At 47.8% G+C, this 23,759-nt stretch overlaps 1 protein-coding gene across 2 annotated transcripts in view; it reads left to right on the forward strand.

The window, feature by feature from the left end:
• LOC110519293 (ubiquitin carboxyl-terminal hydrolase 22-like) overlaps nt 1-23,759 on the forward strand; it is a 73,939-nt gene that overhangs the window by 23,036 nt on the left and 27,144 nt on the right. For both annotated transcript variants that reach the window (XM_036939139.1, XM_036939140.1), the window contains 3 exons: nt 16,274-16,406; nt 19,936-20,049; nt 23,240-23,341. In XM_036939139.1, the coding sequence (XP_036795034.1) occupies nt 16,274-16,406; nt 19,936-20,049; nt 23,240-23,341 (349 nt within the window). The remainder of the gene's footprint in view (nt 1-16,273; nt 16,407-19,935; nt 20,050-23,239; nt 23,342-23,759) is intronic.

A 23,759-nucleotide genomic window follows, 5' to 3' on the forward strand; every position in this document is an offset into this window, starting at 1 on the left:
ATACCACGATGCAGCCACCCCCATGCTTGACAATAAGGAGGCAGATCATCTCCTCAGTGATGTCTTGTTGGCTTTGCATTTAGCCCAAAAATTATATTCATTTGCCATGTTTTTTGCAGTATTGCATACAGTATGCATGTTTTGTTATTATTTAGTACATTTGTGTTCTTTTCACGGTGATTTAGGTCATTATTGTGTTGATCCATCCTCAGTTTTCTCCCATCACAGCCATTGAACGCTGTTTTAAAATCCTCAATGGCTTCACTTATTTTTATTTTACCAAGTCAGTTAAGAACAACAGATTTTTACCTTGTCAGCTCGGGGATTTGATCTTGCAACCTTCCGGTTACTAGTCCAACGCTCTAACCGCTAGGCTACCTGCCGGTGGTAACATCCCTGAGCGGTTTCATTCCTGTCCTGCAGCTCAGTTCAGAAGGACAAGTGTATCTTTGAGATGTCTGGGTGTTTTAATACATAATGTAGGGCATCATTCTTAACTAGACCAGGGATGGGACCCTTGTGTAGGAACTCAGTCAAGACCTCCACTTACTGTTCAGAGTTAGAATAGAATCATACACAAGGTGACCTTTCTGAATGTGGCTCTGCATCAGTTTTCCTCTTGATAAGTCGGTCACTGTCAGCTGAGTTTTTCACACTTTGACATAAGAGTATTGTGTGTGTTGTTGTTGACAAAACATGACAAATCTATTTTAGTCCCACTTTGTAACACAATACAATGTGAAGAAATACAAGGGGTCTGAATACTGAATATACACCCTTCATCACACACACACATGTACACACATGCATACACACATCACGTCTGAACAGCAGCATAACATCACCAAACACCATTTGATCATGGTAGCATCAAAGCAGCTTGTCTCCATGCTCAGCTCAGCTCTGTGATGCTGCTGCTGCTAAGAGAGAACACGCTGCATCGCGTGGGTACTCGCACCATTCTGTTTCATGTCTCTCCTGCTTCCACAGGGTGAGGTTGGCTGGAAGGTGTGTCTACATGGGGCCTGTTAAAGGTGTGTGGCAGGTTCAGACAGCAGAGGAACTGGACGGTAGTAGGGGTGTAGTACAGTGTAATGGTAGAGATGGTTAGTCTATGCCACACGTCTTCGGCGATGCTTCTCTGTCTCGTGCTGCTCAGTGAGCCTGGGGCCGACAGGCTAGGCGTTAGTCAGTCAAGGGGAAAGTAGAGCGAGGGAGGGGAGACGTCACCTGACACAGCCCTGGCTTGAACCCTCAGGGGGTCAGTCAGAACAGCACTGGAGCATCAGCATCCACCCCCTCTTCCTCCTCAACCTCACCACTATTAAATATAGAAACCGAGAGGAGAGGACAAGAGAGTAAATGTCTGTAAGGCTGTGCGTGTCAGGGAGTCTATTTATGATGGTGTGTGTGTACGTGCACGCCCGTGTGTGTGTCCATCTCCGGCAGAGCGGCTTATTGCATGTGAAACAGTGTGTGGTGAGTCACTGCTCTCATGGTCTGCTTCTACCCCCCTGTTCACTAGCTGTGGGCCCTGCTGCTCTCCCACAGTCTCTCCCCTTGCCCCGCCTGTCTCCCCTTGCCCCGCCTGTCTCCCCTTGCCCCGCCTGTCTCCCCTTGCCCCGCCTGTCTCCCCTTGCCCCGCCTGTCTCCCCTTGCCCCGCCTGTCTCCCCTTTCCCCACCTGTCTCTCTCACCCTTGCCCTGCCTATCTCTCTCACCCTTGCCCCGCCTATCTCTCTCACCCTTGCCCTGCCTGTCTCCCCTTGCCCCGCCTGTCTCTCTCACCCTTGCCCCGCCTATCTCTCACCCTTGCCCCGCCTGTCTCCCCTTGCCCCGCCTGTCTCCCCTTGCCCCGCCTGTCTCCCCTTGCCCCGCCTGTCTCTCTCACCCTTGCCCCGCCTATCTCTCTCACCCTTGCCCCGCCTGTCTCCCCTTGCCCCGCCTGTCTCCCCTTGCCCCGCCTGTCTCCCCTTTCCCCACCTGTCTCTCTCACCCTTGCCCCGCCTGTCTCTCTCACCCTTGCCCCGCCTGTCTCGCCCCAACAAACAGTCTCCCTTCCTTTGCCTCGCCTGTCCCCCCCACTACCAACAGTCTCTCTTCCTTTGCCTCGCCTCTCTCCCCCTGCCCCGCCTGTCTCCCCCTCTCCCAACAGTCTCTCTTCCTTTGCCCCGCCTGTCTCCCCCTCTCCCAACAGTCTCTCTTCCTTTGCCCCGCCTGTCTCCCCCTCTCCCAACAGTCTCTCTCCCCCTGCCCCGCCTGTCTCCCCCTGCCCCGCCTGTCTCCCCCTGCCCCGCCTGTCTCCCCCTGCCTCGCCTGTCTCCCCACTCCCAACAGTTTCTCTTCCTTTGCCGATCTAATAGGACATTAAAAGCCTCAGGAAGTTGAAGGGAGGGTTACTGCTGACACTGAGGAATAGTACAGGGTCTGGCTGGCAGGCTGCATGGGAACGAGTGTGTGTGGGGGGGTAGGAATGGATTTTTACCCAGGGAAGAGGGCCTTAGGGTTGGGGTGCAGGGGGGTGCGGTTGCAACGTTGAGTGGTAGCTGTTTTGACTGGAGCTCTGGTGCAATGCAGAAAGTTAGGAGGGGTGCAGGAAGGCATCAACAGCAGCATCTCTCTTGAAGAGCTGAGGGGGAGGGTCTGGAGCAGAGAGCTAATGATAATGAGGTGTAGGAGGGACTGTCTTTAGAGCACTAGCCTGCCTTGTCTGTCTAATTATGATCACAATCACACTTCCTGCATCCTTCCTCTCTCTCTTTCTCCTTTCTTTTTCTCTCATCTTTCTGCTTCTTTCTCGCTCTCTCGTTCATATAAGCCTACATCTAACGTCTGCCTTTCAGCCTCATTCTACTCTCCATCTCTTGCTCTGAACCCTGTTCCTGGAGAGTTACAGTCCAGTAGGTTAACTCCAACCCTGTTCCTGGAGAGTTACAGTCCAGTAAATTTTAACATCCGAATCCAACATGGCGTCGTGTTGGATTCATTGTCCTGTCGTGTGAAAAAATATTTTCTAAAGTATTTCTATTTACTTCGGATCTGGAATCCCTCAACTGAAGCTAGCCAGCTAACTACCTACCAGCTATCAGTCAGCAAATCATTGCTAGCGGTCATCAGCTAATCTTTAGCTTGGAAATCTCTCGCCAGTTCGAACAACGTGATTCAAACCAGAGCATAACGGACCTATTTCTAAATCTAAATGCATGCTATTCAACCGATCACTGTCCACACCTGCTCGCCCGTCCAGCATCACTACTCTGGACGGCTCTGACTTAGAATACGTGGACAACTACAAATAGCTGGGTTAGACTGTAAACTCTCCTTCCAGACTCACATTAAGCATCTCCAATCCAAAATTGAATCTAGAATCGGCTTCCTATATCGCACAAAGCATCTTTCACTCATGCTGCCAAACATACCCTCGTAAAACGGACCATCCTGCCGATCCTCGACTTCGGCGATGTCATCTTTAAAATAGCCTCCAACACTCTACTCAACAAACTGGATGCAGTCTATCACTGCCATCTGTTTTGTCACCAAAGCCCCATACACTACCCACCATTGCGACCTGTACGCTCTCGTTGGTTGGCCCTCGCTTCATACTCGTCGCCAAACCCACTGGCTTCAGGTTATCTACAAGTCTCTGCTAGGTAAAGCCCCGCCTTATCTCAGCTCACTGGTCACCATAGCAGCACCCACTCTTAGCATGCACTCCAGCAGGTATATCTCACCCCCAAAGCCAATTCCTCCTTTGGTCGTCTTTCCTTCCAGTTCTCTGCTGCCAATGACTGCAACGAACTGCAAAATCTCTGAAGCTGGAGACTCACATCTCCCTCACTAGCTTTAAGCACCAGCTGTCAGAGCAGCTCACAGATCACTGCACCTGTACATAGCCCATCTGTAAACAGCCCATCTATCTACCTTCCTCATCCCCATACTGTATTTATTTATTTATCTTGCTCCTTTGCACCCCAGTATCTCTACTTGCACATTCATCTTCTGCACATCTACCATTCCAGTGTTTAATTGCTATATTGTAATTACTTCGCCACCATGGCCCATTTATTGCCTTAACTCCCTTATCTTACCTCATTTGCACTCACTGTATATAGACTTTTTGTTTTCTTTTGTTCTACTGTATTATTGACTGTTTTGTTTATTCCATGTGTAACTCTGTGTTGTTGAATGTGTCAAATTGCTATGCTTTATCGTGGCCAGGTCGCAGTTGTAAATGAGAACTTGTTCTCAACTAGCATACCTGGTTAAATAAAGGTGTTCTCAACTAGCCTACCTGGTTAAATAAAGGTGTTCTCAACTGGCCTACCTGGTTAAATAAAGGTGTTCTCAACTGGCCTACCTGGTTAAATAAAGGTGAAATAAAAATACTTTAAAAAACTCCAACCCTGTTCCTGGAGAGTTACAGTCCTGTAGGTTTTAACTCCAACCCTGTTCCTGGAGAGTTACAGTCCAGTAGGTTTTAACTCCAACCCTGTTCCTGGAGAGTTACAGTCCAGTAGGTTTTAACTCCAACCCTGTTCCTGGAGAGTTACAGTCCAGTAGGTTTTAACTCCAGCCCTGTTCCTGGAGAGTTACAGTCCAGTAGGTTTTAACTCCAACCCTGTTCCTGTAGAGTTACAGTCCAGTAGGTTTTCACTGAAATTCTAATCTAGCACACCTGATTCAAATAATTAGCTGGTTGATAAACTGAATCAAGTTGGATGTATAACCTACAGGGTTGTAGCTCTCCAGGAACAAGGTTGGAGTTAACCTACAGGAGGATAGCTCTCCAGGAACATGGTTGGAGTTGACCTACAGGAGGATAGGTCTCCAGGAACATGGTTGGAGTTGACCTACAGGAGGATAGCTCTCCAGGAACATGGTTGGAGTTGACCTACAGGAGGATAGGTCTCCAGGAACATGGTTGGCGTTAAAACCTACAGGAGGATAGCTCTCCAGATACAGGGTTGGCATTAACCTACAGGAGGATAGCTCTCCAGGAACATGGTTGGAGTTGACCTACAGGAGGATAGCTCTCCAGGAACATGGTTGGCGTTAAAACCTACAGGAGGATAGCTCTCCAGATACAGGGTTGGCATTAACCTACAGGAGGATAGCTCTCCAGATACAGGGTTGGCGTTAACCTACAGGAGGATAGCTCTCCAGGAACATGGTTGGAGTTGACCTACAGGAGGATAGCTCTCCAGGAACATGGTTGGCGTTAACCTACAGGAGGATAGCTCTCCGGGAACAGGGTTGGCGTTAACCTACAGGAGGGTAGCTCTCCGGGAACATGGTTGGAGTTGACCTACAGGAGGATAGCTCTCCAGGAACATGGTTGGAGTTGACCTACAGGAGGATAGCTCTCCAGGAACATGGTTGGCGTTAAAACCTACAGGAGGATAGGTCTCCGGGAACAGGGTTGGCGTTAACCTACAGGAGGATAGCTCTCCGGGAACAGGGTTGGCGTTAACCTACAGGAGGGTAGCTCTCCGGGAACATGGTTGGAGTTGACCTACAGGAGGATAGCTCTCCAGGAACATGGTTGGAGTTGACCTACAGGAGGATAGCTCTCCAGGAACATGGTTGGAGTTGACCTACAGGAGGATAGCTCTCCAGGAACATGGTTGGAGTTGACCTACAGGAGGATAGCTCTCCAGGAACATGGTTGGAGTTGACCTACAGGAGGATAGGTCTCCAGGAACATGGTTGGAGTTGACCTACAGGAGGATAGCTCTCCAGGAACATGGTTGGAGTTGACCTACAGGAGGATAGCTCTCCAGGAACATGGTTGGAGTTGACCTACAGGAGGATAGCTCTCCAGGAACATGGTTGGAGTTGACCTACAGGAGGATAGGTCTCCAGGAACATGGTTGGAGTTGACCTACAGGAGGATAGCTCTCCAGGAACATGGTTGGCGTTAAAACCTACAGGAGGATAGCTCTCCAGGAACATGGTTGGAGTTGACCTACAGGAGGATAGCTCTCCGGGAACAGGGTTGGCGTTAACCTACAGGAGGGTAGCTCTCCGGGAACATGGTTGGAGTTGACCTACAGGAGGATAGCTCTCCAGGAACATGGTTGGCGTTAAAACCTACAGGAGGATAGCTCTCCGGGAACAGGGTTGGCATTAACCTACAGGAGGATAGGTCTCCAGATACAGGGTTGGCATTAACCTACAGGAGGATAGGTCTCCAGGAACATGGATGGCGTTAAAACCTACAGGAGGATAGCTCTCCAGGAACATGGTTGGAGTTGACCTACAGGAGGATAGCTCTCCGGGAACAGGGTTGGCGTTAACCTACAGGAGGGTAGCTCTCCGGGAACATGGTTGGAGTTGACCTACAGGAGGATAGCTCTCCAGGAACATGGTTGGCGTTAAAACCTACAGGAGGATAGCTCTCCGGGAACAGGGTTGGCATTAACCTACAGGAGGATAGGTCTCCAGATACAGGGTTGGCATTAACCTACAGGAGGATAGGTCTCCAGGAACATGGTTGGCGTTAACCTACAGGAGGATAGCTCTCCGGGAACATGGTTGGCGTTAACCTACAGGAGGATAGCTCTCCGGGAACATGGTTGGCGTTAACCTACAGGAGGATAGCTCTCCGGGAACAGGGTTGGCGTTAACCATACATTAGGGTAGCTCTCCAGGAACAAGGTTGGAGGGCCCTGACTAGCCTGTCTGTGTTATCAGGCTCCAGTCTGAATGTGATTCTCCTTCGCCTGTCACTAATAGACCCCGCCCCCCTCCAATTGATCCCATTATCCCAGTGTGATAAGCCCCGCCCACTCCAGACTGAATGAAAACAGAGCTTAGTGTATGTGGCCCTGAATGTCCAGTTTACTGCACCATCATCAATCCTCCCCGGGCTCCTAAGGCCGTGCAACAACATAGATGTGTGTGTGTCCTATTTCAGTGATATGATGATATAACTGCAATCTTATATCACCACTGTGGCAGTCATAACTGTGTAGGTGGACAATAGCCTCGTCTTCTCTCACAGTGTATCTGGTCCTTCTATGATGAATGTTTAGTGGCTGCAGCCTGCCGGCAGCATTACTCTGGGCTCTGTGGAGATGACATGGTAGGAAAATCAGACATTTCCCTGACACTCCCCCTGCTGGCCAGAACTGCACGCTGCAGCTCTTTCACCATGGTTAGGAGAGGGAACACAAGGAATCAGTCACTGTGAGAAACAGACTCATGACTCAGAGACAGGCCACAATGTAATGTCAATGCATTTACTGCCTTTCTATCTGTCTGCCAATGTGGCATTGAGGAGGCAGCTTGTTTCCCCTGCTAGAACGTAGTCATTTAGCGGTCTAGCTATGGCTCCCCACCTCACACAAATTGGAGCCGTTGTTGGTTTTGCTTGAATGTTGTTTGCATCACTGGATGTTGCTTCACAATGCTTTGCTCCCTCACAAGTAAGAACATATATCTTTGGGAAACACTGACTCCAGTGACAGGCAGATCACTGGGTGCCAGGGCTGGAGTTAAAACCTACTGGACTGTAACTCTCCAGGAACAGGGTTGGAGTTAAAACCTACTGGACTGTAACTCTACAGGAACAGGGCTGGAGTTAAAACCTACTGGACTGTAACTCTCCAGGAACAGGGCTGGAGTTAAAACCTACTGGACTGTAACTCTCCAGGAACAGGGCTGGAGTTAAAACCTACTGGACTGTAACTCTCCAGGAACAGGGCTGGAGTTAAAACCTACTGGACTGTAACTCTCCAGGAACAGGGCTGGAGTTAAAACCTACTGGACTGTAACTCTCCAGGAACAGGGCTGGAGTTAAAACCTACTGGACTGTAACTCTCCAGGAACAGGGCTGGAGTTAAAACCTACTGGACTGTAACTCTCCAGGAACAGGGCTGGAGTTAAAACCTACTGGACTGTAACTCTCCAGGAACAGGGCTGGAGTTAAAACCTACGGGACTGTAACTCTCCAGGAACAGGGTTGGAGATAAAACCTACAGCACTGTAACTCTCCAGGAACAGGATTGGAGTTAAAACCTACTGGACTGTAACTCTCCAGGAACAGGATTGGAGTTAAAACCTACTGGACTGTAACTCTCCAGGAACAGGGTTGGAGTTAAAACCTACTGGACTGTAACTCTCCAGGAACAGGATTGGAGTTAAAACCTACAGGACTGTAACTCTCCAGGAACAGGGTTGGAGTTAACCTACTGGACTGTAACTCTCCAGGAACAGGGTTGGAGTTAAAATCTACTGGACTGTAACTCTCCAGGAACAGGGCTGGAGTTAAAACCTACGGGACTGTAACTCTCCAGGAACAGGGTTGGAGTTAAAACCTACTGGACTGTAACTCTCCAGGAACAGGGTTGGAGTTAAAACCTACTGGACTGTAACTCTCCAGGAACAGGGCTGGAGTTAAAACCTACTGGACTGTAACTCTCCAGGAACAGGGTTGGAGTTAACCTACTGGACTGTAACTCTCCAGGAACAGGGATGGAGTTAAAACCTACTGGACTGTAACTCTCCAGGAACAGGGCTGGAGTTAAAACCTACTGGACTGTAACTCTCCAGGAACAGGGCTGGAGTTAAAACCTACTGGACTGTAACTCTACAGGAACAGGGTTGGAGTTAAAACCTACTGGACTGTAACTATCCAGGAACAGGGTTGGAGTTAAAACCTACTGGACTGTAACTCTCCAGGAACAGGGTTGGAGTTAAAATCTACTGGACTGTAACTCTCCAGGAACAGGGCTGGAGTTAAAACCTACGGGACTGTAACTCTCCAGGAACAGGGTTGGAGTTAAAACCTACTGGACTGTAACTCTCCAGGAACAGGGTTGGAGTTAAAACCTACTGGACTGTAACTCTCCAGGAACAGGGCTGGAGTTAAAACCTACTGGACTGTAACTCTCCAGGAACAGGGTTGGAGTTAAAACCTACTGGACTGTAACTCTCCAGGAACAGGGATGGAGTTAAAACCTACTGGACTGTAACTCTCCAGGAACAGGGCTGGAGTTAAAACCTACTGGACTGTAACTCTCCAGGAACAGGGCTGGAGTTAAAACCTACTGGACTGTAACTCTACAGGAACAGGGTTGGAGTTAAAACCTACTGGACTGTAACTATCCAGGAACAGGGTTGGAGTTAAAACCTACTGGACTGTAACTCTCCAGGAACAGGGTTGGAGTCTGTGTTTCATAGTGATATAATGTGGAGGAAGTGAAACTGAGAACGACTGGATCTTTTATGACCCCTTTACAATGGTTCTCCATGCTGTCGTAATGGTGTCGGGTTGTTTTATTGTGTTGCTGTTCGTCAGGTGACTGTAGCCTACCTTTTGTGTGGTGTTCTTTGCTCTTGGCCTAATACCTTGGTGTGTGTGTGTGTGTGTGTGTCAGTGAGCGTCATGTCAGTGGTTACTGTGTTCTTACTATCTCTTACTCACATTTCTAGAAACATGGTTGAAATGGACACTAAACTGCAGATAGTCTTTAATGTTTCTCCTGCTCTATTCCACCTTTCTTTCCTCCCCCTCTCCCTCCCTCTGCCCAGCAGGTGACGTAGTGACGCCTGTTTCCTGATGGCTTTTATTAGAGCTCTTTTTCTCACCTCTCCTTTCTGTCGCTCTGTCTTTGACTCTCTCCTCTCTCCCCCTCATCTCGCCTCTGTCCATCTTTCCTCTCTCTCCCACTCTCTCTGCTGTCTCTCATTTCTCCATCCCTCTCTCCATCTCTCCCACTCTCTCTGCTGTCTCTCTCTCATTTCTCCATCCCTCCTTTCTCTCCATCCCTCATTTCTCTCCATCTCTCCTTTCTCTCCATCTCTCCTTTCTCTCCATCCCTCCTTTCTCTCCATCCCCCCTTTCTCTCCATCCCCCCTTTCTCTCCATCTCTCCTTTCTCTCCATCTCTCCTTTCTCTCCATCCCTCCTTTCTCTCCATCTCTCCTTTCTCTCCATCCCTCCTTTCTCTCCATCCCTCTCCTGTATTCATCACTACAACACAGTACAGAGCTCCTCCATATGGTTGTTTTGTCAGTCCCATCAGCTTCAGGCAGGGCTATAGGACTGTCTTCAGTCAGAGCAGCAGCAGGGCTATAGGACTGTCTTCAGTCAGAGCAGCATCAGGGCTATAGGACTGTCTTTGGTCATCAGGGCAATGGGACTGTCTTCAGTCAGAGCAGCATCAGGGCTATGGGACTGTCTTTGGTCATCAGTGCAGCATCAGGACTATGGGACTGTCTTCGGTCATCAGTGCAGCATCAGGGCTATGGGACTGTCTTCGGTCATCAGAGCAGCATCAGGGCTATGGGACTGTCTTCGGTCATCAGAGCAGCATCAGGGCTATGGGACTGTCTTCGGTCATCAGAGCAGCATCAGGGCTATAGGACTGTTTTCAGTCAGAGCAGCAGCAGGGCTATAGGACTGTCTTCAGTCAGAGCAGCATCAGGGCTATAGGACTGTCTTCAGTCAGAGCAGCATCAGGGCTATAGGACTGTCTTCAGTCAGAGCAGCATCAGGGCTATAGGACTGTCTTCAGTCATAGCAGCATCAGGGCTATGGGACTGTCTTCAGTCAGAGCAGCATCAGGGCTATGGGACTGTCTTTGGTCATCAGGGCAATGGGACTGTCTTCAGTCAGAGCAGCATCAGGGCTATGGGACTGTCTTTGGTCATCAGTGCAGCATCAGGGCTATGGGACTGTCTTCGGTCATCAGAGCAGCATCAGGGCTATGGGACTGTCTTCGGTCATCAGAGGAGCATCAGGGCTATGGGACTGTCTTCGGTCATCAGAGCAGCATCAGGGCTATAGGACTGTCTTCGGTCATCAGAGGAGCATCAGGGCTATGGGACTGTCTTCGGTCATCAGAGCAGCATCAGGGCTATGGGACTGTCTTCGGTCATCAGAGCAGCATCAGGGCTATGGGACTGTCTTTGGTCATCAGTGCAGCATCAGGGCTATGGGACTGTCTTCGGTCATCAGAGCAGCATCAGGGCTATGGGACTGTCTTTGGTCATCAGTGCAGCATCAGGGCTATGGGACTGTCTTCGGTCATCAGAGCAGAATCAGGGCTATGGGACTGTCTTTGGTCATCAGTGCAGCATCAGGGCTATGGGACTGTCTTCGGTCATCAGAGCAGCATCAGGGCTATGGGACTGTCTTCGGTCATCAGAGCAGCATCAGGGCTATGGGACTGTCTTCGGTCATCAGAGCAGCATCAGGGCTATGGGACTGTCTTTGGTCATCAGAGCAGCATCAGGGCTATGGGACTGTCTTCGGTCATCAGAGCAGCATCAGGGCTATGGGACTGTCTTCGGTCATCAGAGCAGAATCAGGGCTATGGGACTGTCTTCGGTCATCAGAGCAGAATCAGGGCTATGGGACTGTCTTCGGTCATCAGAGCAGAATCAGGGCTATGGGACTGTCTTCGGTCATCAGAGCAGAATCAGGGCTATGGGACTGTCTTCAGTCATCAGAGCAGAATCAGGGCTATGGGACTGTCTTCGGTCATCAGAGCAGAATCAGGGCTATGGGACTGTCTTCGGTCATCAGAGCAGAATCAGGGCTATGGGACTGTCTTCGGTCATCAGAGCAGAATCAGGGCTATGGGACTGTCTTCGGTCATCAGAGCAGTATCAGGGCTATGGGACTGTGTTCGGTCATCAGAGCAGAATAAGGGCTATGGGACTGTATTTGGTCATCAGAGCAGCATCAGGGCTATGGGACTGTCTTCAGTCAGAGCAGAATCAGGGCTATGGGACTGTCTTCAGTCAGAGCAGCATCAGGGCTATGGGACTGTCTTCAGTCATCAGGGCAGAATCAGGGCTATGGGACTGTCTTCGGTCATCAGAGCAGCATCAGGGATGTGTCTCGTATGTCTGGCTCCTCTCTCTGTCCTTCCTCAGTTGATGCCTTTCTCTCCCCTTTTCTCTTTCCCTCCCATGTTTTCTCTCTGCTGCTAGAGAAAACTCTAGAATATTTATTCGTACATCTCTACTCTAACACGTCTCCGTCTCTCTCTCCGTCTCCGTCGGTCTCTCTCTCCTCTCTCTCTCCTTTCTCCCTCTCTCCCTGTCTCTCTCTCCGTCTCTCTCTCCGTCTCCGTTGGTCTCTCTCTCCTCTCTCTCTCCTTTCTCCCTCTCTCGCTCTCCCTGTCTCTCCCTGTCTCTCTCTCCGTCTCCCTCTCCGTCTCCGTCGGTCTCTCTCTCCTCTCTCTCTCCGTCTCTCTCTCCCTGTCTCTCTCTCTCTCTCTCTCTCTCCGCCTCTCTCTCCTTTCTCCTCTCTCTCTCTCTCTCTCTCTCTCTCTCTCTCCGCCTCTCTCTTTGTCTCTGTCTGTGTCGCTCGCTAGCTCTCACTCACTCACACATTCACTTACACACACACAACGCCCCCTCACTTCACCACGTCCCCCTCCTCTCCCTGTGGCCTCAGGCCCTGCAGAGCTCAGTGTGGCAGGTCCACTAAAGACCAGGCATTCTAATGGTTCTATAAATCCCTCTCTCTGAGGCACTGCGTCACACTCACACACTCCAGCTGCTGTCAGTGTGTCAAAGATGCTTTCTCTCACCATGCATGAATCCAATCAGGAGCATGGAGCATGGTGTGCTGTGTGGACAAGCAGAATGTCTGCTTTTATATATCTGACCACATGGGGTTTCTCAAAAGGCCCAACCATCACTACTCTGTCTGCCTTCATCTTAGGGCTGTTACGGTGACTGTATTACCGTCATGACCACAGTCAAATTACACATAAACGTTTAGTTATGGTAACTAGGCTTTTCCAAAGCTTCTCTCTGATGAGTAGTAGCCTACCAAACTTGCTATCTGCCAGTCGCTAGTGGCCTGGTACCTAGCGTTCTGTTGTCCCTCTAATCACTCTGACATAAATGTAATCCAGAATCAAATCAAACACATCAAATCAAACATGAGCTCATGAGAACCCATGAGCTCATGTTGCACAACGTTTCTATAGGCTGTTCAAATGACGTGAGAACAGAGTTTTGATGGCCTGTTAAAAAGAGGATCCATTCAGCTTTCTATAGGCCTACTGTTATTTATTCATCAACTGTCCTAATATTAAGCACAGCGTTTTACTACAGGAGCCACCTACCTGGCTGGCTCAAAAACAACCGCTATTTAAGAGCGTACAGTGACATGTACCCCCCCCTTTACAACTGGTGTAGCCTACCAGGCATAGATAGGCACCGCATGAGTTTCAACTTTGGGGAAGCTAATTTCCACCATAAAAATGCACCCTTATAATGAAGCATTCCATGAATCATCACATGTGCAAATGTATGTACGATAATCTACTATTCGTAATGTGATGAGTAGATTGGATAGTAATTTAAGCTAATAAAATAGGTAAACTAGTGTATGGATAAAGAGTGTTCAGTGCATGACTGAGTCCGTACAGGGTAGAGTAGACCTAGTGTATGGATAAAGAGTGTTCAGTGCATGACTGAGTCCGTACAGGGTAGAGTAGACCTAGTGTATGGATAAAGAGTGTTCAGTGCATGACTGAGCCGGTACAGGGTAGAGTAGAACTAGTGTATGGATAAAGAGTGTTCAGTGCATGACTGAGCCCGTATAGGGTAGAGTAGACCTAGTGTATGGATAAAGAGTGTTCAGTGCATGACTGAGCCGGTACAGGGTAGAGTAGACCTAGTGTATGGATAAAGAGTGTTCAGTGCATGACTGAGCCGGTACAGGGTAGAGTAGACCTAGTGTATGGATAAAGAGTGTTCAGTGCATGACTGAGCCGGTACAGGGTAGAGTAGACCTAGTGTATGGATAAAGAGTGTTCAGTGCATGACTGAGCCGGTACAGGGTAGAGTAGACCTAGTGTATGGATAGAGTGTTCAGTGCATGACTGAGCCCGTACAGGGTAGAGTAGACCTAGTGTATGGATAAAGAGTGTTCAGTGCATGACTGAGCCCGTACAGGGTAGAGTAGACCTAGTGTATGGATAAAGAGTGTTCAGTGCATGACTGAGCCGGTACAGGGTAGAGTAGACCTAGTGTATGGATAAAGAGTGTTCAGTGCATGACTGAGCCGGTACAGGGTAGAGTAGACCTAGTGTATGGATAAAGAGTGTTCAGTGCATGACTGAGCCCGTACAGGGTAGAGTAGACCTAGTGTATGGATAAAGAGTGTTCAGTGCATGACTGAGCCCGTACAGGGTAGAGTAGACCTAGTGTATGGATAAAGAGTGTTCAGTGCATGACTGAGCCGGTACAGGGTAGAGTAGACCTAGTGTATGGATAAAGAGTGTTCAGTGCATGACTGAGTCCGTACAGGGTAGAGTAGACCTAGTGTATGGATAAAGAGTGTTCAGTGCATGACTGAGCCGGTACAGGGTAGAGTAGAACTAGTGTATGGATAAAGAGTGTTCAGTGCATGACTGAGCCCGTACAGGGTAGAGTAGACCTAGTGTATGGATAAAGAGTGTTCAGTGCATGACTGAGTCCGTACGGGGTAGAGTAGACCTAGTGTATGGATAAAGAGTGTTCAGTGCATGACTGAGCCCGTACAGGGTAGAGTAGACCTAGTGTATGGATAAAGAGTGTTCAGTGCATGACTGAGCCCGTACAGGTTAGAGTAGACCTAGTGTATGGATAAAGAGTGTTCAGTGCATGACTGAGCCCGTATAGGGTAGAGTAGACCTAGTGTATGGATAAAGAGTGTTCAGTGCATGACTGAGCCAGTACAGGGTAGAGTAGAACTAGTGTATGGATAAAGAGTGTTCAGTGCATGACTGAGCCCGTACAGGGTAGAGTAGACCTAGTGTATGGATAAAGAGTGTTCAGTGCATGACTGAGCCGGTACAGGGTAGAGTAGACCTAGTGTATGGATAAAGAGTGTTCAGTGCATGACTGGGCCCGTACAGGGTAGAGTAGACCTAGTGTATGGATAAAGAGTGTTCAGTGCATGACTGAGCCCGTACAGGGTAGAGTAGACCTAGTGTATGGATAAAGAGTGTTCAGTGCATGACTGAGCCCGTACAGGGTAGAGTAGAACTAGTGTATGGATAAAGAGTGTTCAGTGCATGACTGAGCCAGTACAGGGTAGAGTAGACCTAGTGTATGGATAAAGAGTGTTCAGTGCATGACTGAGCCCGTACAGGGTAGAGTAGACCTAGTGTATGGATAAAGAGTGTTCAGTGCATGACTGGGCCAGTACAGGGTAGAGTAGAACTAGTGTATGGATAAAGAGTGTTCAGTGCATGACTGAGCCCGTACAGGGTAGAGTAGAACTAGTGTATGGATAAAGAGTGTTCAGTGCATGACTGAGCCAGTACAGGGTAGAGTAGACCTAGTGTATGGATAAAGAGTGTTCAGTGCATGACTGGGCCCGTATAGGGTAGAGTAGACCTAGACTATCAGATACACTTCTTCATTCTTTGCATGAGAAAAATGTGGCCTTTTCATAAACACATTCATTTCTACTACACTTTATATGACTGGAGACGCTAGCAGAATCTTTTTTAATATGTTGAATTCCAAGGTAGCCCACTCTGCTGACAGACACAGATCAATAAAACCAACGTTGTTCATATAACAGGTTACCAGAAGGGGAGACACAAGGACAATATGACGTCCATCTAAACTGGAGGAGGACATTATTGTCCAAAAACAAACTTTTTAAGTAACACTGAACCTCCCCCTAATGACAATGAAAATACATTAGTATTGTAATTGTCTTCTCTCTACAGCAATAACCATTTGCTTTCTGAACAATGTTTTCCTGTGATTGTATTTTGAAATATTACAATATGCCTGGCTTGGCCTCTACTTTTCACAGACAGTCACAACCAAACATTAATCTGCCCAAATTGCACGTGCTGCCTTTCCTTCCGACTGACTGTAGGCAATATATTTTAAATGTTTTTTTTTAAAAATAAGCTAATGATCCTCTGACGCCAAATCATGCTATAGTTGCTAATTTTGAAGTATGACATGTATTTCTGTATAGAAAGTATTAGGCTCAATGGGCTATATAATATTGGCAATTCAATTGACTTTAAGGAAAGCTTCCCCCAAGCCTTATGGACACGCCACCTATGTTTGAATATGAAAAACCTAACCACACGTAACATCCATTTTCTATTTGAGTGCAGGCTACGATGACATCTTTTTCTTCAATGCTCAGATATCAATGTATATTCCTTTTTAATTCTGACTCTCTCTCAACCCCTTCTCTCTCTCTCCATCCCCTCCCTTTCCTCTCCCCTCTCTCGTCACCTTCCCTTCCATCCTTCTATCGCCCCTCTTTGTCTCTCTCGCCCCCTGCAGGCCAAATCATGTATCTGTCACATGTGCGGCGCCCACCTGAACCGGCTCCACTCCTGTCTCTCCTGCGTCTTCTTCGGCTGCTTCACCAAGAAACACATCCACGAGCACGCCAAAAACAAACGACACAATCTAGGTAAAATGTGCACGTGCTAGCTTATGTCCATTATCTCTCCCCCCCCACACACACACACACACACACAAAGACACAGGCAGATTCAGGCCTCTCTCTGCCTGAGAGAACTGTCCTCTTCAGAGACATTGAGCAGAACCCGTCCTTCTCCGTAGCATTAACGTTCTACGGGGAGCCAGTACTTAGTCTCAGGCAGACAAATGTCATTCTCTAAGCCTGTCTGTTCCCCTGTCAGCTCTGTGGGAGGGCTAGACATGTTTAATCCTCAACCACATAGAGTATGAATGACCCTGTGATTCTTACATGGTAATTATCCAAGTCTAAGTCTCCTATTTAGTGCACTACACTTGACCGGGGTCCACAGGGCTCTGGTAAGAAGTAGTGCACTGTGAAGGAAACGGGGTGCCGTTTGGGACGCTGGCGTAGAAATATCACAGATCCATTGGAATTTCCATTTGATTATATTTCTATGTAATTATGGGTCTATATACAGTACAGATAAGTAAAAGGATGTAATTGCCGGGCTGTGATATTGTCTGAGGAGAATGGTGACAGATGAATGAGAGGGTGGTAATGCTAAGGTAATCTGTTAGGGTGTGATAGAGGTTAATGGTTCTTCTGGGGGGGGGGGTCACAGTAAGGTTTTGATCTATACACACACACTGAGTCGTGTGTCGGTCGTTCAGTGGGGTGTCACAGTAAGGTTTTGATCTATACACACACACACACACACACACTGAGCCGTGTCGGTCGTTCAGTGGGGTGTCACAGTAAGGTTTTGATCTATACACACACACGCACACACACACACACACACACTGAGCCTTGTCAGTTGTTCAGTGGGGTGTTACAGTAAGGTTTTGATCTAAACACACACGCTGACACCCACCCACACACACACACACACAAATACACTGAGCCGTGTCGGTCGCTCCTGTCATCATCACGCCCTACCCCAGCCCCCCAGACTCCCACCACAGTGTTAATTAGGTCAGGGCTTTCCACAGTAGCACACTCTCACTCACTGTGCATTGTACCATTAATCAAATGAACCCCTGACTCCCAGCTGTTCCTCTGGATTCCTTCACTTCCTTCATCCTCCTCCTCCTCTGTGTGTCTGCCAGATTTATTTTTAACTTCCTCTGTGGTGTTGTACACAGAACTCTCTCTCCTTTTCTCTGGTTCCATGGTTACCACATCAGTCAAGGCCTTTCTCAGTGCATGCCTGTTGCCATTGGACACAGAGATGATGAGCTTCTTCTAGCTCTCTCCTCTTATGGACACACACACACACACAACGCCCCATTTACATTTTCTGTATAATTGTTTAGGCCTATCCATCAATTGTCCCTTTTCACTCTCCTGGATCCTCCTAGTTCCGAGACAAACCTATTAGTATCCAAAATGTGCAGGGGTTCTATTTGGCTGTCCATGAGTTGCATGTTTCCTCACAATATTGTTTTGAACGTTTGTTTTGGACTGATGCCCGGCTGAGCATTCTTCTCAACGCGCCGATGAAGTGCATTACAGTGGCTTGGAAATACTATGACATTTAATAGGAGGCAAATAATCAGTAAAATAACCTTTTCGTCATCATTTAGATGTTGCCAGAATGAATTTAGACGCAGTATAACGTTAGCTAGCTAAGATTGAGGGGAGGCCACCGGATTTTAGCTGGCTAATGTTTTCATTGCTAGTTATTTTTTACACGCTTTTCTAGCTAATTTATTTTTATTCAACCTTTATTTAACTTGGCAAGTCAGTTAAGAATATATTCTTATTTAAATGACGGCCTACCGGCGAACAGTGGGTTAACTGTCTTGTTCAGGGGCAGAACGACAGATGTTTACCTTGTCAGCTCGGGGATTCGATCCAGCAATCCAGTTACTGGCCCAACGCTCTAACCACTAGGCTACCTGCTGGTTACTGGGTCAACGCTCTAACCACTAGACTACCTGCTGGTTACTGGCCCAACGCTCTAACCACTAGGCTACCTGCTGGTTACTGGCCCAACTCTCTAACCACTAGGCTACCTGCTGGTTACTGGCCTAACGCTCTAACCACTAGGCTACCTGCTGGTTACTGGCCCAACGCTCTAACCACTAGGCTACCTGCTGGTTACTGGCCCAACGCTCTAACCACAAGGCTACCTGCTGGTTACTGGCCCAACGCTCTAACCACTAGGCTACCTGCTGGTTACTGGCCCAACGCTCTAACCACTAGGCTACCTGCTGGTTACTGGGTCAACGCTCTAACCACTAGACTACCTGCTGGTTACTGGCCCAACGCTCTAACCACTAGGCTACCTGCTGGTTACTGGCCCAACCCTCTAACCACTAGGCTACCTGCTGGTTACTGGCCCAACGCTCTAACCACTAGGCTACCTGCTGGTTACTGGCCCAACTCTCTAACCACTAGGCTACCTGCTGGTTACTGGCCCAACGCTCTAACCACTAGGCTACCTGCTGGTTACTGGCCCAACGCTCTAACCACTAGGCTACCTGCTGGTTACTGGCCCAACGCTCTAACCACAAGGCTACCTGCTGGTTACTGGCCCAACGCTCTAACCACTAGGCTACCTGCTGGTTACTGGCCCAACGCTCTAACCACTAGGCTACCTGCTGGTTACTGGCCCAACGCTCTAACCACTAGGCTACCTGCTGGTTACTGGCCCAACGCTCTAACCACTAGGCTACCTGCTGGTTACTGGCCCAACGCTCTAACCACTAGGCTACCTGCTGGTTACTGGCCCAACGCTCTAACCACTAGGCTACCTGCTGGTTACTGGCCCAACGCTCTAACCACTAGGCTACCTGCTGGTTACTGGCCCAACGCTCTAACCACTAGGCTACCTGCCACCACTAGGCTACCTGCCGCCCCTAATGACAACGTTGCCATCTGGTTAAAGTAATTTTGACGACATGATAATGCTGGCAAAGTAGTTTCCTACTAAATATTTGACTACTTTAGCAATGTCATCGTATTTCCAGGCACTATAGTGTAATTTAGATGGAATAGTAGTTAACCCCAGTCTTTCTGAGCGGACGCTATCACGACTTTATGGCACCACTATGGCACCACTTTATGGCACCACTATGGCGCCCGCCAGCAGAGGGCTTGAGAACGTTCATAACAGTGGCATGATGCTTAGTGACAGAGGTGCAACCTAGGAATAAATAGGTTGTCACGGCAACAGAAGAACCCAGGTATTGTTACCATGGTGTTGGAGAACATAGGCTAGTGGAAAGAGCAGGGGAGGTAGATGTGATGGACACACAGTCCCACAAAAAAAAACATACTCTGTGACACACACACACCTTCCCTACGTGATAGTTCTCTAATTCTCCAATGCAAGCAGCAATGACATGGCACGACACAAGGCTCAAGTCAATAGAGGAGTGGAACACACAGAAAGTGCTTGTCGTCACGCTGGCCACATCAATGATGAGGTTAGACGTGCAACAAGCTGTTGTTCTGTAGGAAATATCTAGTTCTAATGGTTTTGTATTCCTTCTTTCTCTCTCCCTTCCAGCAATAGACTTATTATATGGTGGAATATATTGTTTTGTGTGCCAAGACTACATATACGACAAAGAGATGGAACAGATTGCCAAAGAAGAACAGAGGAAAGCCTGGAAATTGCAAGGTACAGTGTTGCTGGTCTCCAGCAGCTCAGACAACGCTACTTTTCTGTGTCTGTTTTATCTCCCTCCCCCAGTCAATAATTGATTTATTCCTTCATGTATTTTAACCTTTATTTATTTATCCACTTTCTGATCCAGATCACAATGTGTGGAGCTATGATAAACTGCATCCAGTGATTTTAAAGTAGTGGCAGCTGCATTCACACACACTATATATACAATACAAAAGTATCTGGACACCCCTTCAAATTAGTGCATTCGGCTATTTCAGTCACACCCGTTGCTGACAGGTGTTTAAAATCGAGCACACAGCCATGCAATCTCCATAGACAAACATTGGCAGTAGAATGGCCTTACTTAAGAGCTCAGTGACTTTCACCATAATAGGATGCCACCTTTCCAATAATTAGTTTGTCACGTTTCTGCCCTGCTAGAGTTGCCCTGGTCAACTGTAAGTGCTGTTATTGTGAAGTGGAAACGTCTAGGAGCAACACTGGCTCAGCCGCGAAGTGGTAAGCCACGCAAGCTCACAGAACGGGACCGCTGAGTGCAAAAGCGTGTAGTGCGTAAAAATCGTCTGGTTGCAACCCTCACTACCGAGTTCCAAACTGCCTCTGGAAGCAACGTTAGGACAACTGTTCGTCGGGAGTTTCATGAAATGGGTTTCCATGGCTGAGCAGCCTCACACAAGCCTAAGATCACCATACGCAATGCCAAGCATTGGCTTCACCATCTGGAAGTCTGACGGACAAATCTAGGTTTGGTGGATGCAAGGAGAATGCTACCTACCCAAATGCGTAGTGCCAACTATAACGTTTGGTGGAGGAGGAATGATGGTCTATGGCTGTTTTTCATGGTTCGGGCTAGGCCCCTTAGTTCCAGTGAAGGGAAATCTTAATGCTACAGTATACAATTACATTCTTGACGATTCTGTGCTTCCAACTTTGTGTCAAGAGTTTGGGGAAGGCCTTTTCCTGATTCAGCATGACAATGCCCCCGTGCACAAAGCGGGGTCCATACAGAAATAGTTTGTTGAGATCAGTGTGGAAGAACTTGACTGGCCTGCACAGAGCCCTGACCTCAAGGCCATCGAACACCTTTGGGATAAATTGAAACGGCGACTGCGAGCCAAGCCTTAATCGCCCAACATCAGTGCGTGACCTCACTAATGCTCTTGTGGCTGAATGGAAGCAAGTCCCAGCAGAAAGCCTTCCCAGAAGAGTGGAGGCTGTTATAGCAGCAAAGGGGTGACCAACTCCATAGTAATGCCCATGATTTTGGAATGAGATGTTCAACGAGCAGGTGTCCGTATACTTTTGGTCATGTATTGGTACAATTATTTGTTTAAATGATTTTAACAAATTGGACCATGGCAGGTATATAGCCTTTACATGGTACATATTAACAGGAATGCTATTAGCGATCAGCATTATCACCTGTAGCCCAACTGATGCAGCGTAGTGACTATAAATACATAGGCTGAAGCATGGGGTTGGCGATCTGCGTTTTCCCTATTGGGCTAATCGTTAGCTAGATCCCAAATGTAATCTTTTATCTAGTTAGGATCCTATTGGTGAATGAAACAAAGTGAATATAATGTAGCCTACCTGTTAGGGTAACGGGGGGTAAACCGCCATCTTGTGTGACACTGCCTGTACCTCTCACAGAAACCACTTCATGTCACCATGAAACGGTCATTACATTTGAAGAAATGATTGTGAGGTAGGGTGGTGTTTTATCCCAAGTTAGATGATCCGTGTTACATTTAACCCCACTCTCCTCTATGCACTCGCAGCAAATTGAGGAGCGCTAACATTCTTAATCATAGTATTGCTAAAAACGCTGGGTTTAAAAAGATCCATTTCGCACATATTTAAGAGTTGAGAAATAAATAAAGTTAGGAATGGAAAGCTGGGATCCTCTGGGGCGGCAGGTAGTGGTTAGGCCGTTGGACTAGTAACCGAAAAGTTGCTGGATCAAATCCCCGAGCTGACAATGTAAAAGTCTGTCGTTCTGCCCCTGAACAGGCAGTTAACCCACTGTTCCTAGGCCGTCATTGAAAATAAGAATTTGTTCTTAACTGACTTGCCGAGTTAAACAAATTAAATAAACAAAGCCATCAACTGCTGTTTTCCCTGCGATTTCAAGACTTGGTCATTGACTGCTTGTCACACTACATGTTTCCCTCTCAATGTCACTCAACTTGAATGTGCCTCGAGAGTAATATTTCTCTGGCATAGAGCATGCAACAACAAGCCGACTAGGTAACTAGATAAATCTGACTATCCCAGAGTAGAATATGTTTTCTATTCATTACTAGTTTTGTTTGCAGAGGAAAAGTAAATGTGGGCTGTTTTAGCATCATCAAAGTCGCCCTTAGCAGAAATATTGTTTTTTCATGATCCATATTTTTGGGTCGTGGCATCAATGATTTTGTCGTGGCACAGCAACCACCTATAAATGACTGCAGTGGAAATACTGGCACGCTGTCATCAGCATAAAAGTGTAGCTTCCAGTTGTTCACTCAGGAAGCAGTATGGTTAATATACAATGTGAGTAGTACTTCTGGACCTGGAATGAAGCCCTGAGGTATAGCTGAGGCCACTGGACTTTCCTTCGGTTCAGGTTGGAAAATAACTCTTCATGCTCCACAGATTTAATTGATCTTTGTACCAATGTTTTGGTCTCAATAGACCATTGTTTCCCCACTGGTGGCCCTTGGGTAGTAAAAACAATTACTGTGAAAACACCAGCAAATCAGCTCCAACTGATTTTAATTTTTTTAAATCTGTTTCCAAAATATTCCAACTCATAATAGACACATGATCGTATACAAATGTTCAAGGTTTGAAATTATTGTTTTAGTCAAATATTCTATCTGTTTGGGCAGTTTGGGGGGGTCAGTCTGCAGTCTCCATTATTTTTGTTCATTATGTTCTGGCCCCAACCATTCGCTCAAGAAAAAATTGTCCCACGGGCCAAATCTAGTTAATAATCCCTGCAATAGATCTCCATCATAGCCTGGTCCCAGATCTATTTGCCAACTCTTATGGTCACCGGTGTGACAATTACCATAGGAGTTGGCAGGACAGCACAAACAGATCTGAGACCAGGCTACCTTTATCAAGGATCAGGATGAAGATATGGATGGTTTCGTCAATGTGTCAACGATGTCTCTGTCTTTGTGACCAGGTGTAGGGGAGAAATATTCGACGTGGGAGCCTACGAAGCGAGAGCTGGAGTTATTACGGCACAATCCAAAGCGAAGGAAAATCACTACAAACTGCACCATTGGTGAGATATAGGCTGGTCCGCTCTCCGCACAACCTTATGAAGTGCTAGTAGCAGGGTCGATTTCATCACCCAGGCGTGTGTGTGTCTGTGGTGGTGTCTGTGTAGTCCAGGTGTCTGTGGTGGTGTCTGTGTAGTCCAGGTGTCTGTGGTGGTGTCTGTATAGTCCAGGTGTCTGTGGTGTTGTCTGTGTAGTCCAGGTGTCTGTGGTGTTGTCTGTATAGTCCAGGTGTCTGTGGTGGTGTCTGTATAGTCCAGGTGTCTGTGTCTGTGTAGTCCAGGTGTCTGTGGTGTTGTCTGTATAGTCCAGGTGTCTGTGGTGTTGTCTGTATAGTCCAGGTGTCTGTGGTGGTGTCTGTATAGTCCAGGTGTCTGTGTCTGTGTAGTCCAGGTGTCTGTGGTGTTGTCTGTAAAGTCCAGG

This window comes from Oncorhynchus mykiss, chromosome 12 (genome assembly GCF_013265735.2).
Source record: "Oncorhynchus mykiss isolate Arlee chromosome 12, USDA_OmykA_1.1, whole genome shotgun sequence".
Lineage (NCBI taxonomy): Eukaryota > Metazoa > Chordata > Actinopteri > Salmoniformes > Salmonidae > Oncorhynchus > Oncorhynchus mykiss.